The following is a 19,415-nucleotide window of genomic DNA, read 5'->3' on the forward strand; positions in this document are numbered from 1 at the left end:
GTTCAGGAGCCCTTCTCCTTACAATATGACGAAGTCGCCGGTGTCATTCGATCGTCACCAGTTCACGAGAAGCAGCATGACGATAGCGCGGAATAGGCTTCAATTCTTTCTTACAATGCCACTTACGGTGTCTGCGTTATTAACGGCTACATTTGAGCCTTGATGGCCTTCTCCTGTCAGATTCATAAATCGACCGGAGACCAACTAATTTATTACACTCCTGTTACATTCAAAGTTAGCCTGCAATACATTTCACGTTATTCGTGACTCCCGAACTGCCGCTTCTTTCTTGTTTCACTGTCCTAATACGACTAATAAGGTTATTTAGAATGCCGCCACATTCCCTTTGAAAAAGACATTCTTGTGAGTCCTTTTTTTTTATCGAGACATGTTTATTAGTAGGCAAGGCAAGAGGTAAAGCTTCCTGTTGACTATCTTTCGACTCCCATTTCCGGCCGAAATTCATGTTCACTTGAGTCCCGAAGAACTATCTGCATGTACACGCGTGTGCGCGAGGTGGGTGGAAGTTAATTGGAGGCGTGACTATCAATACCTGAAATCTTTGTGCGCACGCAAGAGTGCGCATGTATCTAGTGTATCTATTTAGCGTCGTGTTTCTCGTCTTCGTGAAATATAGATGCCCAGGGACTTCCACAGGAGTCGCGCAGTCGTCAATGTGTCGCTCAGCGCTTAGCGGAGCCACTGGCAGAATCCTCACCCCGGACTCCTTGCGGTGGGCACCCTCGTTGACGGTAGTTCACGGCGCCCATCGGAGGTCGTGCCGACCGGTTGAGCAGCTGCGACTCGATCGACTGCACCAGGTCGGTGATGCGCGTCTGCGGTCGCGACGACTTGGGCCGGCCGGCGGGAGGGTGCGTCTTGGATGCCACCGAGGAATACCTGCTGCTGGTGGCGCAGGCCGGCGCGCGCTGCCGGCCACCCACGATGCAGTCGTCGTCGTCGCTGCTGCCAGGCGATGTCACCAAACATAGCGAACATTTATGTAGAGTCGAAACATGACATTTTTTGGGGCGATGCATCACTACGCGATTTACCGCTTTAGCACAACCACGAAACGAGGTGGGTCTGCGGAAGCACCTTAGACAGACGCCATCAGTCGCCAATTCTAACGCCATACGCCCATTATCATTCTTCCATGCACTGTACGGTTTACGAAAATTGCGCATGAGCATCGCCAATTTGCTCGTGAGTTATCTCAAGGAGCAACATCACTTGACATCAGTGACATGTCCAGGTTTACAATAGGAAAGCCGGCGTGCGCTATAATGTCAAGACCAGGTATGGCCACTGGATACATATCAGATTCCACAAAACACTGCTTCAATTTATAAAATGCACTGGACTTCCAGTGCACATATATAATACACGCATACGTATCAAGAATTATGCCTTAAGAGCCAGTCTTTATAGCAATAAAAAAAAAGCTCACGTCTCGATGACTCCGCACGCACTCACGAATATTGGCAGCGACAGAAGCCATTCCATTTTGGTGAAGCTGTATGGGCATGTTATTAGCTTTACTAGCTGAACTGGCTATCTGTTATACAAGAACAATGTCGTTTTTTTTTTCTTTACACGAACAACACTTCTCTCCGGGGAGAATACTGCTTGCGTAAAATGCCGCAATGGTCTATTCGTTCCATGCGTTCTGCAATGCATAAATATTTCCATATTTTCGGTGTCTCTCATTCCCAATCAAGACACGTCACCCTATCTTGAGTTGCTTTGTTTTCCTGATTAATTATACTTTCATTAGCACACGCAGCAGGTATTCCTTGAATAAACCGTAGCTATTCGTTTATTAACGTGTAGGAATACATGTCGGGTTCTTTTGGTTATAAACGATGTGTTTCCTTTTACTGCTTTCATTCTACGGCTCTGTTATTTCTCGAAATAAGGTGGACTTTGAAACAGTAAAGTGGCGAGATAACGTGTCGTGCCGCAAATTCGCTGTCATTCTCCATAAAGAGCGCTAAGAATACTTCAGTCCATCATAAAGTGCATTCTTGTTTTGCCTCCACTTACTGAGCAATGCGACGAAACCAAGAAACGCTGTCAAGCAACGCACGTGACAAAGACTCATAAAGGAGTAGTAGTTTCTCCGCAAACTTTTCAACCTTAACAGATTGCAGGATCATCGGTGAAGCAAACTTGGGCCAGAGTGGCGGCGCCATCAAGCGGCGCAGGTACGAACCTCGCAAACACTGAACAATTTATACCCCAATATCCAAGTGTATCCCGCTTCACTCTTACTGCAAATTAACAACTGTGCCGCAAATGTGGATGCGTTGCCTTTTTAAATGTCTTCTTGATATGTACACTCACGGAACGCGAGAACGTGTCTAATGGCACTCTTCTTAAATGAAGCTCCTCAACACTTCGCCACTGTCATCCGGTAACCGGATTATCATGCACGCTAAACACTCTTTTAAAGAGGCCCTCCAACATTTTCCCAAGCAATCATCCCACGGCTTCATTAAAGGAGTTTATCGCCTCACGAATCGATTACCGGAATTGTTTTTTGAATCTGTCAAGTGCGAGCAAAATTACAGGGATCTGTCAAGTGCTTTAAGCGCCTCCTCTCTTCTCTCGTACCAGCGAGCGCGCTGGTACGAGAGAATAGAGGTAAGAGCGCGCACTTCGCAGCATCCCGCGGTAACTATGCAGCACATGATGATCAAATCAGCCATTGACCGTGGACATTGGGATTATGGCATTATTTGTCGAGTGAAGAGCGAGCGATTTCTAGCTGACTTTGAGAATTCATTGTAAATTCCATGCCGCGTACTGCTTTATAGTGTTTGGCTCACATGTTCTCAGGAGCCTCGACTACCGATCGGCAAAGTTTTCTGACCATGCTCAAAAAGTGTTGCAGGGCCCCTTTAATTAAGGTTACGTCATTACTGCCTGAACGTTTTTACCTCATTAAAACGGTTTAGAAGTGAGGATGAGGAAAACAAGTCACGCTGACTAAGTTAAGCTTCGCGTGTAACGTGTGTTTGTCACGGTTCGAGTCCTGATTGCCGTACCTGGAGATGAGAGGCTTTATTATGTCGTGCGAAGTGGCGATCGAAGAAGGCTGACGGGAGCGGCCCGAGCGAGCCAGGAAGCGGCGGGGCCTGTGCAGTCCGCTGCTGCAGCTGCTGAGAGGAGCAGGCGTAGCAGTGCTGTAGCGGCAGCTACTCACGGGCCCCTCGCCCCTGCTCGGAGACGCCGCCGAGCTGGCCGAAGAATCACACCTACTGCGGGCACAGTCGCAGCTTAAGCATTAGGCAAAAGAAAAATAAACTAAGAGAGAAATCTAGTTATCACTAGCGAAATATATGTTCCCGTCACTCCTTAATCAGTCAATCAATCTGGCCTCCCTTTCTTTGCTTCGGTGTTTCAGCGGGCAACTTTGTCTTCTCTTGTGATTTCTCAGCCTGCCGTCTAGCTGTATATGTCGGAAGACTGGATTCAGCCTGTCGCTTGTGCTGAAGCGCACGCACGCACGGCCCAGCGGGCACGCCGTCCATGGAAAGTCATAGAGATCAAGCGCCGGCGAAGAACCTCTGAATCACCCAGAGGGCGAGATTCAGTTGTAGCCTTGCAGTTGTGCGCGAGTCTATAGGGAACGCTAGCGGAGTATGACGCGTTTTATAATGTAAACGCGGCCCTTGCTCATTTAGCTCTTTCGCTACGCTCTGTTCGCCGGCTTGTCTCTCCGCCTCTCCGAGTGCTCTTCCTTAAGGTACGTGCACACTGGCGGGAAGCATGCCGCGGCGGCGTCCCGCCCGTCGGCGCCTCCGCGCGGCAAGCAGCAACACGCTGTCCACATTGCCGGCGCGAGAATCACGAGACAAGAACGGGCATGTCGAGGAGCGCGCACCCGCCGGCTTGCTGCCGGCTCGCGATTTCTCCCAGAAAGACGGAGAGGAGTTGCGCGGGTGAGGAGAACAATGTCTGGTTGCTATGACGACAGCCCGTGTGAGAAGGAAGAGGAGGTAAAGCAGGCGCTGATTGGTGGTTTGCTTGCGCGGCAACCGGCGGCAGCGGCGAAAATAGGTCCCCGAGCGATCGAGTCGGCGGGAGAAAGATTTTTACGCTCCGCGGGAGAAAGAGAGAAAAGCGGCATCGAGCGAGCGGTGAGCGGCGGGCGGGAGAGTGCCGCGCCGCCAGTGTGTTCGTACCCTTAAGGTACGTGCACACTGGCGGGAAGCATGCCGCGGCGGCGTCCCGCGCGTCGGCGCCTCCGCGCGGCAAGCAGCGAGAATCACGAGACAAGAACGGGCATGTCGAGGAGCGCGCACCCGCCGACTTGCTACCGGCTCGCGATTTCTCCCAGAAAGACGGAGAGGAGTTGCGCGGGTGAGGAGAACAATGTCTGGTTGCTATGACGACAGCCCGTGTGAGAAGGAAGAGGAGGCAAAGCGGGCGCTGATTGGTGGTTTGCTTGCGCGGCAGCCGGCGGTAGCGGCGAAAATAGGTCCCCGAGCGATCGAGTCGGCGGGAGAAAGATTTTGACGCTCCGCGGGAGAAAGAGAGAAAAGCGGCATCGAGCGAGCGGTGAGCGGCGGGCGGGAGAGTGCCGCGCCGCCAGTGTGTTCGTACCCTTACTGTGCGAGGAGAAAGAGCAGGGAGCGCGCGCACATCCTAGCAGACAGACAGGTTCTTTTTCGCCCACTGGACAGTGTCTATTGCTCTTATGACTGCCGCTGATGATAGCGGAAATGCACGAACAGCAGCACGTGGGCGTCTGGTGGGGTTTTACCTTCGCATAGTCACGTGGTACCGCAGCGGCGAGGCCTCCGCACAGCGGATCACGTGGCATCACGCCACACGTATGCTCAGGCGGAACAAGCTCATTGTGACGCGATGAGTGACCATGGGATACATAGGTTTTGCTCAAAAACGACAAGCGCGGTATCAGAGAGTTTAAGAAGCGGGGACCCAAGACATTGGATCCCCAAGCTGCGTTGGATAGGCCGCTCTTGCTTCGGAGGAGCAGCAGAGTTTGGGAATTGGGTCAGACACAAGCTGCGTTGGGTCAATCGCACGGCACGCCGCACGTGGTGCGCCGTGTCCCGCGCTGCGTCTGCGTCGTCTCGCTGGCGACCCAAGACGCCTTGGGGACCCACACTAGTTTCCGATTTTTGGGTCTTGGGTCAACGCGAGCGCAAGAGCCCAATAGTGGCTTGCGTTCAGCGCATGCGCCCTGGCAGCTAGCAAACGTCTTGGGTCTTCAAGCTCCTTGGGGCCCCGATTCTGAAACCCTTTTAATAACCGAAATGGCGGTTATGAAGAAATCAAAAGAGCATAAGCACTACTCATGCAGGCCGGGCTCTCGTGCTACATCCACGAGAGCCCGGCCCGGTTATTATCATTATGGCTCGGAGTGTGAAATCAAGACTTCGAACTGCATGTGAATTTGAGTGTGAATCAAGACTATGACTGTGTAGTGGCACTACGTTTCGTTTTGATACAGCTAGTGTTAGTTACGACACTCAGCCAGGAGTGCCCTCGCCCACCTCACCTCTTCCCAAACTGGTTCACGGGAAAACGTGAGGCAGGTGGATAGCGAGTCCCCCTCCCTTCCTTTGAAAACCTTAACATCCCGAATTACCCGCTGTACTTATTTTGCATACCTAGTATAATTCTGTAATGGAGCTTTAGTAAGCGCACTTCACATTTCTAATACAACGGCGATTTATTCGGTGGTTATCGAGGAGTAACAGCTGTTCAGAATTGGCATAACTCATGGGACAGGCGAAAAGTGACTCGAGCCATCTACATAAAAATAAACGTGGTCACACAGTGCAATTCAATCTGCGCTGACTTTGTGCAGTAATAATGTATTACAGTCTGCTATATTTTAGGCTGTTGTTTACACCACACGTTTAACATAACAAATGTTTCTGTCGTAAAGCCGGACCGACCGGCAATGCCGCGTATATACTGTAGAGTGCTTAATTAAGCCACTAAGATTACATGAAACAGTGATTAGATAAAGTGACTAATTCAAGAGAGGCACCAGACGCCTTCAAGAAGGAAGGGAGTTGCAAGCCAAAATATAACACTGCACTCAGGAAGACGTACAAAATAAATCAGTCACTATTGGAATCTATACAGGGCACTTAGACATATTTCATTCCAGAAGCAAAATGATACATATCTAGGACAAAATGCAGCCGGTAATAAAGTATGTCTGAAATTCGCGGCCCCACCTCTGCCACCAAGAGCAACACATGAAAATATCCGAGTGACCACTCACTTGAAGGCGAAGCCCTCCTTCGGAGTATCCGTGTTCGGGATGCTTGATGGCGGGATGGCCACCTTTGAGCTGTCTGTAAAAGACACAAACGACCGCAGAAGCAATTGGTGCTTTGTTTAACTCAAGCATCGCATGCGTTATTTCACATGTTGGGATGTGCACTTATTTACGTGCTTCTGTGAACCTAATAAAAAACTCAGTGTCCCTTATGCATCCGCCTAAGACGACTCGAAGTCGAGATCCATCTTCTTTATCTTCCCAGTCGATCTATTGATCCTCCCCCGTCCCACTCCGACAGCTTTCCGCGCCTAACGTGGTTTTGCACTGCCTCCAGGATCGGGGACGTCGCAAGCTTTCGGCACCTCACCTGGCCTCCGTGGTCGGCCCAATATTTGACCAAGCGACGATGTCATGTGATGACGTCACCATGTGGCGTGAAGTTGTGTGACGCCATCATGACGTTATAGTGAAGTTGTGATGACGTCACAGAATTCGGCGATGTGTGACGTCATATGGTGCCGTCATCAAGTGATGATAATTTTTGCATGACACGTGTTGACGCCGCCGACGGGCAATTTTCGTGTTTGATGAGGCGTGTAAGGTTTTCGCCTTACGTGCTTATCACATGCACGTGATAAGATTAAATGAAATTTATACTTCTTAATTTCCTTTAGATTTACCCCGTCATTACCATTCGTCGTGCTAAGTGGTGGATTCCGTGTCTTTGTGTGTGCTCTCGTGCTGTTACATTCGCGCTGTTATAAGGCGAAAATCTTAAATGCCTCATTAAACGCAAAATTTGACCGGCGTCCCGCGTCGGCGCCAACACGAATGACGCAACAAAATCATCATCACGTGGTAACGTCGCCATATAACGTCATCTTGATGTCGCATATCGCCAAAATTAGTGACGTCATGGCGACGTCACTATGACGTCACATCACGTGATGTCATATGATGGCATCAACGCTTGGTCAAAGGTGGTCGATCACGGAGGCCGTGCAAAACCAGGGGGTGCGCAGAAAGCTTGCGACGCCTTCCATCTTCAAGGCAGTGCAAAACCACATTAGGTGCGGAAAGCCTTCGATGGGTGGTGAGGCAGGATCAATACATTGACTGAGAAGAAAAAAGAAGATGGCTTTCGCTTTCGACTCGTCTTAGGCGAATGCCTAAGGGACCCTGTGAGTTTTTTGCCAACATTTTTAATGAGATTACTGTCGGCGTCAGCGTGTCTGCCTAAAAGGAATTAAAGGCGATGCTTTGTTGTTTTAAATACATGGCTGATCCATCTGTCATAGGAATCGGTATAACACGAAAGTGAAACGTGTCTTCGCAGACGTAGTTGAGCGTTTGTTGTGCATTCTTTCGCCCCAAGGGCGAAGGTATGAATGCTACAGCAACGAATTGTAATGTCACGCGAACAACGGCACGCAGCTCAAAACTTGCAACGCGTTGCTCAAGCAGAAAGGACGCACGGAACGAACATACTTAGGATGAGAGCGAACTGTCACATTTGTGACTTATTTCTGCGTGAGCACCGCGCTCCTTTCGCAAAGGTGGCCACTGCAGTGAGCCAAGTGACCTTCGTGCTCTCAACGCAAGACGTACGAACCACGGCGATCACGAGATAAGCGCACGCACGAGCGACCACGCCCTGTAGAGGGGGGCGCTCGTCACAACAGCGCGCTCTTCGAGCCCTTCGCGCCATCTCGCTAGTGATAACGAAAACACGCTGTAACACCGATCTCCAAGGACCGCCGCCGGCAAATGGTGTATATAAATAGCTCGCCGTTAGCACTGGGAGGAGCGTGCCGTCTGCGGCCGAATCGTTTCGCGCTGCGCGCTTCGGAGCGAGGGGTCGTAAGTTCGATTCACAATGACGGAACTTTTTCTTCTGGTTTTTTTTCTTTGCCCACTGTTAGTCTTTATATTGTACAACGTCATATCCGTGACGGAAATACGTCAGTGGAGCCGTGGTGGACCCCGGCATAGAACACTTTCGTGTTAAAAACTGTGCTTCTTGCTATTTTCTTTGTTTATAACACATTATTTTCATTGCAGCTTCCTGTATCAATAACGCTTGTATGTATTTTCGTCCGTTATCCAATTTTAACGTAATTTTGATCTTTACCTCGATAATGTGAATGACTTATTAATTATGTTTATAACAACATGGAATGAACAGCCTTCCTTAAACGGGGGTTTTTACGTTCAATTCCTTTGGACCTTTGAATGATTAGCCTCTGTGTTTTGAAAAAAGAAACACAAAGAAATGAAGACGATTCAAGGCGGTGAGTACTGAACAACCGGAGAGTGATAAGCTGCTCCTTATTATGACTGGAAGATATTAAAGTGAGAGCCTTAGATGTATGATGAAACAAGAAAAGGGGCCGTCGGCGTCAGTACTAAAGGTTCCAAAAAAGTACCACGCCATCACAGAAATCATGACGTCCCGTGTCGGCAAAATTTGTGACGTCATCAAGATGTCACTGTGATGTCATCACATGACATCGTTCCTTGGGGAAGGGCGGGCCAATCGCGGAGGAAGTGAAACCCCACGTGATGCGCAGAAAGCTTCAGTGTGTGCGCGTGTGTGGTGAGGACGGAGAGCGGGGGGGGGGGGGGGGGTTAGTGCAATTACTTGAGAAGAAAGGAACTTAAAAAAAAAATAAGATGGCTTTCCAAGTGGCCGTTGGCTTGTTATACGACATCAAGTGCGATGACATCGCTAGCGATACAGCGTGCTTCTGCTAAGTAAATTTCACTGCCAAACGATGAGAAAGCGATAAACATCACCTCACTACACGTGGTGCCGTTCTCTTAAACACGTTAAAAACATCTAATTGTACCTACGTTTGATTTTATAGTATATAAAAAGAGCGGCATCAAATGCTTCATTCCTGTCACAATCTTGGACGCAGGAAGTGTGCGACCGGTGCAGTTGCATGGATCGAATGTTCATCGCTCTTACAGCGCGGATAAAAAGCTCTATAGATTATAAACCTTGAGCGAGAACGAAGCTGTTGAATGAGCGTGCCCAATATGCTAAGGGAGACTCACTTCGGCTGTTCACCTCGAAAGGCCAGCTACCTTCGGGAGTGCCTCGGGCGGCCTTCGGCGTAGACAGGTCTTCCGACAACGGTCCGTTGCGATGACGAACGTCGAAGAACTTTTTGTTTTTCTGCGCAGGAAGCCGTCGGACAAGTTAATGCATACAGTCAATATACGGTCACGAAGTGTGACCGTACGCTTGGAACGTTAACCCCAACAATTATCATTAATCAGTGTGACCGCACGCGCACATTCACGCACGCAAAGAGGCAAGCTTGTTTCATGCAGGCGATATGCACATTACAACAGGTATAATCGGATAAACCCAACAAAGAAAGACTTGAAAGAAGGTCACACCTTGGCGACAAGACATGTACTATTATCGCGAGCAGTATGGGCGGGGTCATGCGAGCGCGAGGAGAATAACCTCGAACCCCAATTCGATCGACACACGGGTGGCGCCTGTCAAAAGTAATGTGGAAAGGGGAACTTTAAAATATGACATTGACAACGACTTCATATTGTAGCACCTGTTGTAGAGCTCAGGCGCAGAAAACAGCAGTACTTTTATTTTTATTTTTTTTTTTTGTCAGAGATATATAAAGCATATCACCGCGTTCTGCTTCGTTTTTACACCTTATCATCGGCAGCTGCCAGTGAAGCGCAATCAACTAGCTGTTGTTTTGTATCAGCACTAGTGAGGCGGGAGTGCCAACGTTTAACGGAATGCCTAGCGTCCTTTCCACATTGTTTCCTTCCGCCGCCGTCGCGAATCGCACAAGTCTAGTCAGAGGCTGCCTGCCAAGCGCTCGCGTGTTCCCGCTCATATTGTTCGCGATAGTACTTCATGTACCCATGTATGGCAGGAAGTTCAGTACAAGGTAATCTAAGGCGATGCTAAAATGGGAATCACTGCAGCACCGAAGAGCGTCATTTTGACTGAAGCCACTGCACAGTATATACATATCACTTTAATACTCGAATTTACCCACGACATATACATTAACCAGTCTCACTACATATCATCAAGCAGAGATCATGAACACCACATAAGGGAACATAGATGTAACACATCGTCCTTTAGCAGCTCCTCATTTCCAAGAACCATGGGTCAGTGGAGTCGGCTTCCGTTCTCCATATTTTGGAATGTCTTCTACTAACAACTTCTTTTCGGCACTAAAGGCGATAGGAAGATCGCGGGTAAGGTCTTTTTTTTTTTCATAATAAATCGACCAGTTACCGCGACCTATAGAGAATCACAGTTCTACGTTATATTATCTGCAATCTACACCTTGTTGTAATGTACTTTTTAGCACTTGCGCATTTGATTGTAATTTATCTTTGCGCTTTGATAACGCATCTTTGTTATCATTATCTTCTTTTAATTACGATGACACGTGATATATGTGACTTAGCTGCGTGTTTCTGCGTCGGCGTGTAATAATTCTAAGTTTTTCACTTACGCAACCTATGTAAACCTGCAACTTTAATGTTCTTTTATTTTTCCTTTAGTGAGAACTGTGACTTTCGATAATAATAAATGTGGCCGAAATGATGACTCGCTGGCACTTAGTACTGCGAATGCACCTAGTGCGAGAAATATTTTGTACATAGTGTATGCAACGAGACCGACACGTACAGTGGCCATGGAAGAACTGATGTTTATTGCTTGCGAACCGGAAGTGCTAGAGCGCGTTGACAGACTGGGTGGCGTATATAGACGGTCTTAGCGGTAACCGATACATCCTCTTTTCTTTAAAATTACGAGCTGATGACACAGTATGTCCTTCATAAGGTGCAAGAGCAGACTTGTTAATTCTGGTAGCCCAATCGGTGGGGAGTGTGATGTTTAGGACGGTTCGAGCACTTCCCCTATTGTGCAGCAGCGCAGGAAACAGACAGGGAGACGTATTTAAACATTTATGTACAAAATATAAGGATATAAAAAGTTGGTGGTGTCGGTGCCGTCGGGACGACCACCCAGCCCACGAGGAGGAAGAGTCCCGTGGTTTCACGGCTTGCGAGCAGCGGTGGCGTCGTCTAGAAGATGCCGGGACCAGCGCGACCTCGGACCTTGTTTCCGACGTCCTGACCACCACCCGAGCGCAGCGGTTCCACGGGCGGGTTCTGGCCAGCACAGCACCGTCTGCGCCGTGCTGGAATGCTGCTCGCCACAGCTGCGGTGCGACAGCTCATTCACCGGCGATCAACGCCTTGGCGAGGGAACCGCCAGGTACAGCTCGGGTGAACAGCTCATGGGCTCGCGGCCCACGTCTGAGTCTGGCGCGTCGCTCGGAACGGCTCGGCACCGCTCGGCGACCCTCGATGCAGTCAGCAACTCCACCCCTGGCACCTGGATCCTTGGCCACCCTGGACCTCGCCCGGCTCCGTGGTCCTCCGTGCCCACGCGTCTCGGCCGGCAGAACGTGCCGCGAGCTCAGAATTGCACGCCCTGGCCCGAACACTGCTAGCGCGCCTCGTGCCACGGTGCCACCGCGCTCTTCTTTTTTCTCCCTCCGTGCTCGGTGGTCCGCGACGACGTTTTCGCGCTATTTACATATGACATTTTTACCCCCCACTTTAGAAAGTTGTTTCCCTTCAACAACTTTTCTAAGAATGAGGATGGAGAATGTGCACAGCGTGAAAGGCGCGGAAAGTGTTCGCATGTTAACAGTTTTTTTTTTTCACACGCATTCACAGATTGTTTCACCCGCAGTTCACGGAGTGTTCCGCATGGAGTTCACAGAGTGTTCACAAAGAAATAAAAGCCTACATGTGCGTGACGTTTCAAGTCTACACTCGGCTCATGTAATCAGCTCCGACGTTGTCACTTCCTTTGATGTATTCCACAGTGAAGTCGTACTCCATGAGTGTCAGGCGCCAACGCAGAATTCGGCTGTTTGTGTGCTTGGCCGAGTTGATGTAGGCCAGCGGCTGGTGATCACTCTGCAGTATAAACTGTTTGCCGAAGAGATAAATGTCGAATTTTTGGACAGCCCACACGAGCGCAAGCCCTTCTCGCTCTACGGTTGAGTATCGTGCCTCCCGTGGAAGGAGCTTCCTGCTTGCGCAGGCGACCGGATGGAGAACACCGTCATAAATCCGCATGAGCACGGCTCCCACACTTGTAGACGATGCGTCTGTGCGCAAAACAAATGTCTTCTCCAGGTCAGGAGACCTCAAGATTGGCCCAGTGGACAACAGTCAAATGCTCGTCAAATGCCTCCTCGTGACGTTGTTCCCATAACACCTTGTTCGGAGCACGCTTCCGAGTGAGCTCTGTTAAAGGGGCCCTGCAACACCTTTCTTAGTTATATTGGAATAGTCTCATTATTGACGTATGACTCTTCACGAGTCATATGCCGCAAAAATTTTTCGAATCCGTCAAGTCTAAGTGGTGTTACCAAATTATAGAGATCACGTTCCGCAGCTTTCTCCCTGAACTCAACGCCGCGAGCGCGCGGAAAGCTAGGCAGCGAATCGAGGGAGCGAGCGCAGAGGAGCGAGGCCCCGCCCAAGAGCGCCGGCGGAGTTTTTTTTCTTCATTTTTTTCTCTCTGACGTCTGGGCGCAACCACGTGGTCTGTGCCGCCACTTCCGGTCGGCTTGCGTCGTTCTCGTAGAGCGGAGCCGATCGGCACTGTGTATCGCGCGCATGGAGGAAGGAAAAATAAGGAGAGGCCCTGACGTCACATTCGTGAAGCCTCCACATCGCAAACACCCGCATCGCCTCCTAGCGAAGGAGCCTCGAAACATTTCACGATTTCCGCCGTGTCGTTTGCAAGCGCATGCGCGATTCGAGCCTTTTTTTTTTTTTCGCCGTGCAAGCGGCGCCGCGGCGTAGTCGATTCACGCGTGCTGCTTCTTGTGTGTGTTCTTTAGGAAGCTACGCAATGCCCAGCTGTTGCGTATACACGGTGCAAATCGCGTGCACTGCGGACAGTACCGGGTGTCACTTTTCATGTGTACGTACACGTTCGCTTCATTGCTGATCACTAATGCATGGTATTTGCATGCGAAGCTCTCGGATGTGCGCTCTGTTGCTTCTTACTCATTGTGTCAACTCAGAACACACGTGAACTTTTGTTTTTGGCGTCTGACGCGCCGTACATAACATGCGCCGAAGGCATCGTACGTTTTTAGAGGCTGTGTCGTTCAACGAAAGGGCAATAAACTTACGTTGTTATCGGACTACGTGATGTATGTATCGTGCGGTGTGCGCTCGCTGCGTGCTTGTTGTTGTGTGCGTACTGGAATTACAAACTTTACGTGCACGATCGCGTATACAATACAGCGGTGTCCTCTTTTCGGCGTGAAGTTACGTCAACTATAGGTTGACGTTGCGCCGAATAGCTACTACGCTCACTCCATATACACGAACAAAGAACCGCTCATCCGGCAACAGATCGGGAAATCGGGCTACGAGAAAGGGAAAACCTAACGCCCAGCAGAACGCGTAAGTCACTGCTAGGTGAGTTCGAATACGATGATGCAGGGGCTGAACGTTTTTGATCACGGCACGTACCGGTATTCTGTACTGTTGCACAAAAATGCTCCACGAAGAATTTCAGCACGCAGCGCTCGGACCTGCCACGCACGAACAGCCTGGTAAACGTCTGCTTGCAACGTTTTACTGCGTGCGAACCGCACAATACGCGCTAAGTTTACGCCAGGACTACAAATCTGCGCAGAAGCTAACCACCGCGGAGACCACGCCGCGGGGCGTCTGCTGTTTTGTTTGCCCCATACCGGTTTGTTTGCCCCATAAATCTGACGTCACTTCCGCCACACTTTTCGCAATGCATTTAAATACGATAGGGCCTCTCCTTAGTATTCCTTCCTCCATGATCGCGCGTGCTTGAAAACTGCGCGTCGGTTTGGTAATGTTGGGTGTGCACCTCGAACGCCGTAGTGTTTTCATCGCTCTGCCAACCATGGAAGCAAACCTGCGCGCTCGTTTGGAACGAATGACAGCTGAGATCGGTTTCGGCCCATACTCCGATACACCGCCTCGTAAGACGGCACCGGCAGACGACCCCGAAGCGACGCCATTACCGGACGCCAGCATTGTTATCGGAGACACGCTGCGCCCGTGCCTCGGTCGGTCGTGAGAACGTGCCGACGATGCAGTTCTCAGCTGACGAGGCAACACTCGAACGGCTGCCACTCTCAACGGCAACCGGCGATGGTCAAAAGCACAGAAATATTCACGTTTTCGGCACTGCGCATGGCGAAGAAAACGGAACCACGCAACTACGAGCAGACGAGCTGTCGGTGAGACCGGAAGTGCTAATAATAATGTTTGTTCGGTGTTTTTAACGCGATAACAGAATATAAACATACATATTATCTACTTATTGAACTCAAAATTCACAACGAAAGTAATAATGAGGGTGTTATCGTGATTATAACATCAGCCAATGGTGGAACTGCCGACAATCGCGTCATATTTTGCGGACTAATACATCATTTGTCGAGAGAAGAGGGAGCAATTTTCAGCTGACTTTGGGAATTTATTGTAAATTCCAGGCCGTGCGCATCGCTATAATATTTGGCTCGCGTGTTCTCGGGAGCCTCGACTACCGATCGGCAGCGCTTTTTGAGCATGCTCGAAAAGTGTTGCAGGGCCCCTTTAAGGGATGCGACACGTGGGAATAGTTGGGTACGAAGTCTCAGTAGTACCCCGTGAGACCGAGAAAGGAACGGACTTCTTTCTTTGTATGAGGTCTTTTTGCAGCTTGTATCTTTTCAAGTGTTTCAAGCTGCGGCCGTAAGACGCCATGTCCCACGATGTGGCCCAAGAACTTCACCATCGTTGAACCAACTTCACTCTTGGATGGCTTGATTGTGAGCTGTCCACGCCTTACTTGTTGGAAAAACCTTTCGAGCGTGGCAATGTGCGTCTCCCATGTGTCTGTGGTTATGAGAACATCACCGAAGTAATGATGTACGTGAGAAATGCCAGCCACAACTTTTCTCATGAGTCTAGTGAAAACTGCTGGCGCTGTTTTGATGCCAAAAGGCATAAAGCGGAACTGGTAAAGGCCCGACATTCACTGGAAGGCTGTCATGCGTTTCGAGTCTTTGTGCATTGGGACCTGCCAGTATCCCTTTGTAAAATCAAATTTGGAGAAATAGCGAGCCTTTCCTAAGTTCGCGAACATCATGTGCGCTCGCGGAATAGGCTCATTATCCATTACGACGACTCTGTTCAACTGTCGGAAATCAATGCATAGGCACATGCTGCCGTCTTTCTTTTTAACTATACGACAATTGGTGACTGGTAAGGTGAGTCTGAAGGTTCGATGATTCCCTGCGCCAGCATCTGCGGCACTTCTTCCTCTACCGCCTGTTGAACAGCAAAAGGTATCGGGTATTGACGTACGTTCACCGGCACAGTAGATGCTGTCGTGCTCTTGCACTCTACCACGTTCGTCTTTCCCGGAACGTCTGAGAAAATATCTTGGTATTCGGATAGAAGCTTCTCGATCTGTGCCTTCTGGTTCGCGTCCAAGTTGTTTGCGACTTTGACGTCATGGTAGGTCTCGTTTTGTTGAAGCGCGAGCAACGGTAGTTCCGGTTCTTCTTCCGGTTGTTCTGTTTGGACCGTTACAGCTGCGCGGCCCATCGTGTCTGTCGAAGGTGGTCGCTCCTCGTACTTTTTAAGGAGGTTGATGTGGAACAAACTGGTTCGGGTTCCCATATCAACGACATAGTCGATTTCGCTCCGCTTCTCTAGTACAGTGAAGGGGCCTTTCCAAGTTAAAATCAGTTTGTTGCTGTCGGAAGGTAGTAGTAGTAATACCTTGTCTCCGACGCAGAGTTGACGAGGCTTCGCTTTGCGATCGTAGTATTTCTTTTGTGTTTGCTTAGTTTTCTGCAGCTCTTCGTGCGCAATTTGACACGTCTCATACAAACGATCGCGAAGCTCCATGACATAGCCGTATGTAGTCTTCGTTTGGGCATCCAAAGTTTTTCGCGTCCATAATTCCTTCAGTATGGACATTGGGCCGCTAATGTATCGACCGTACAGGAGGTCGAAAGGCGAAAAGCCTATACTCGACTGAGGCACCTCTCTGTATGCAAATAATAATGGTGCCAAGTATCGGTCCCAGTTCTTTGGACTTTCATGGCACATGCGCCGTATCATTTGTTTTAAAGTATCGTTAAAGCGTTCAACAAGACCATTTGCCATAGGGTGGTATGGGGTAGTTGGCAACTGTCGGAAAGACAGTTGCCAACTACCCCATACCTGCTCACTTCCTGCATTACGCGTGACGTAAATGATCTTCCGCGGTCGCTCACAATTTCTCGTGGGATTTCAACGCGCGAGAACATTACCACGAACGCTTCTGCTGTCTTCTCCGTGTCTACGCTTGGTAATGCAACAGCGTCAGGATATTGCGTTGGGCAGTCCACCATCGTTGGAATCAAACGATTTCCTTTTGCCGATGTCGGTGATAGTGGACCGATTATGTCAATCGCCACACGTTGGAAGGGCACGTCAATCACCGACATTTTTCCAAGGGGAATACGTCCGACTAAGTGCTTTGGCACAGTGCGCTGGCAGATGTCACAAGAGCGCACAAAGCGTGTCACCTCAGCCTGCATGCCCGGCCAATAGAATTCTTCTAGAATCCTATCAGTTGTTCGTTTCATACCTTGGTGGCCTGCCATAACTCCCTCATGTGCCATCCTAAGGACAAACTGGCGGAGGCTTTGCGGAACAACCAGTTGGTTAACTTCCTTCCTCGTGAGCGATCTGTAATGTCGGTGAAGTATTCCCTTAATTAAGCAAAACATCCTCTACGTTTGCTGATCGCTTCGCCATCGTCTTCCCAATTGCCGAAAAACAGCTCTCCAAGGCGCGATCTTCTCTCTGCAACTTTTCAAGAACTTGTGGGGTCACATCTAGTGCGTTGGATGCCGACACAGGTAACTTCATGTCCCTGGTCCCTCGTGTTGTCGCTGCACTCAGAGTCGGTAAGTCTGGTGACACGCTTGGATATGGAACAGGCTCTCCTGCTGGTGCCGACTCCTTATGCAGTCTTGCGGCATCCGACAGGTAATGTGACGTGGTAGAACCAGAAGGGAAGGCTACCCCGTCGATGTTGCCGAGAACGACGTCATATAGTGGCTTTTCCGTGCAGAGTGCCAGTGTCGGTCCTCGGAAGAACGGAGAGTCGATGTATACCTTTGCCTCGGGAAGCTGCCTCGACGAGCCGTCGAGAAGGTGCACAGTACGTGTGATACCGGTGAAATTCTTTCCCGGTACCAGCGAACGCTTGACCACCACGGTATTGCATCCTGAGTCTCTTAGCACCGTCACAGGCTGTCCATCGAGATATCCGGTTGCCGTTGGCATCTCTTGTCTTAGCAGACCAAGACAAATATCTCCTTTTGCCAATGGTGTGTTTTCATCTGCTGGTGAAGGGGTACAATCCAAGTTCTCCTTGTTTCGGACAACAGGCGCACGGTCATAGTCGGCAACAGCACTTGACGGGGAGGTCTTCTGATTCTTGATGACCACCGCGGGGATGTATTATAACGGTGTTCTATAGCAGTCTCTGCTGAACCTCTTGGGGCCTGCGCAGCTGGCTTCTGGGTGGTTTGTTGGCTGGACGACGCTCTAGGCTCATCTTCCCCCGACACTCCTGCTTGTCTAGGAGGTGCGGGAGGAAGGCATTCTTCGGCAACCCTTGGTCCCACTGTGGGCGATGATTCTGCAGGTGCTTCTAGTTGTCTGGGGGCGCACATAGTTCCCTTGCTGCTGCTGTTGATTTTGCGGTCACTAAGGGAAGGTCAACGCTCATGAATGCCCGTTTTGCATCGGTTGCTCCCTGCAGTCCTGACTGACTCCCCTCCTCCGCGTTATTAAGTCCAGTAGGATGAAGCTGCTGTGGTGCTGAGTTGCTAGAGTATTTTGTTTTCCGTAAGTCTTGGCGGTTCCTTCTGAATTCGCTTCCATCCTCTGTTAGCACCCTGTACGATCTGGGGGCCACAAGGTCCAAAACCTTAGCTTTCGTGCCCCATTTGTTTCCAGACCAAATACGAACAGTGTCTCCGGGGTGGAGCGGCGGGAGATGCTGTCCTGTGTTCATATTTTTCTTGTGTTTTCGAGGGTTTGATAGCTGCCGAGGTGAATCCCAGCAAAGGTCTGGGAGTGGTGTTCTGCTGTTGCGACCCATTAGATACTGGGATGGTGAGACACCGTCTTCCAGTGGAGCTGCACGGTAGTTAAGGAGGCCAAGCCAAAACTCCTCCTTTGACCCTGCCTTCTTGAGGAGCCTTTTTATGATTTGTACCCCTTTTCTGCGAATCCTTTAGATTTCGGATAATATGGGCTAGAGATGATGTGCTCAAAGTCAAACATCACTGCAAAGTTTTTAAATTCCTTGGCTTAAACTGGGGACCGCCATCAGTGCAGAGCTCATGTGGAATGCCATAGCGTGCAAATACCCGCGAGAGTTTATTGATGACTTCACTTGTCGTGGTCCCATGCAACTCCTCAACCTCCGGATAGTTAGAGTATGCATCGTACACGACTAGGTAATGCTTGCCAGCATATTCGCACAAGTCCGCTCCTACCCTGTACCAGGGTTGATTTGGTGTGTCTCGTAACCGCAGGGGCTCAGCGGGTTGTTTGTATGCATGTATTTGGCAGGTCTCACACTGCTCCACCATTTGTCTTATGTCAGCTGCCATCCTCGGCCAGTACATGAGAGTGCGTGCTCGTGATATGCACTTGGCCATGCCCAGATGCCCCCGGTGCAACCGACAGAGCATTTCTTTTCTAAGCTCGGAAGGGATTACCACTTTGGTGCCTTTCATCAGCACACATTCCACCACAGACAATTCGTTAGTGTGTTTTTTCCACACCCCCTTGATAGGTTCTGTCGCCTGCAGATTTTTTAAGACCTGTTGCAGTTCTGGGTCTCTAGTTGTGGCATCTTCCAGTCTTTGCTTTGTTCTCCTGCTGACTCGTTCCTCCAAAACACTGGTGGCGTGTATTTCCAAGTCCTTCGAGCAGTTTTCTGACATCCATTGTCCTTGAATTCTCGACAGGGTGTCAGCTAGAATCAGTGTCTTTCCTG

General features: G+C 49.9%; 1 protein-coding gene across 1 annotated transcript in view; it reads right to left on the reverse strand.

The window, feature by feature from the left end:
* Window positions 1–683: 683 nt before the first annotated feature.
* The window catches only part of LOC119391595 (cilium assembly protein DZIP1L), a 56,660-nt gene continuing 37,928 nt past the window's right edge, over window positions 684–19,415 (reverse strand). The window contains exons 13-16 of the mRNA XM_037659267.2: window positions 9,332–9,452; window positions 6,272–6,344; window positions 3,051–3,263; window positions 684–966 (exon numbers count right to left, since the gene is read on the reverse strand). Coding sequence (XP_037515195.2) covers window positions 684–966; window positions 3,051–3,263; window positions 6,272–6,344; window positions 9,332–9,452 — 690 coding nt within the window. The remainder of the gene's footprint in view (window positions 967–3,050; window positions 3,264–6,271; window positions 6,345–9,331; window positions 9,453–19,415) is intronic.

The sequence above is a fragment of the Rhipicephalus sanguineus genome, chromosome 4 (assembly GCF_013339695.2).
Source record: "Rhipicephalus sanguineus isolate Rsan-2018 chromosome 4, BIME_Rsan_1.4, whole genome shotgun sequence".
Classification (NCBI taxonomy): domain Eukaryota; kingdom Metazoa; phylum Arthropoda; class Arachnida; order Ixodida; family Ixodidae; genus Rhipicephalus; species Rhipicephalus sanguineus.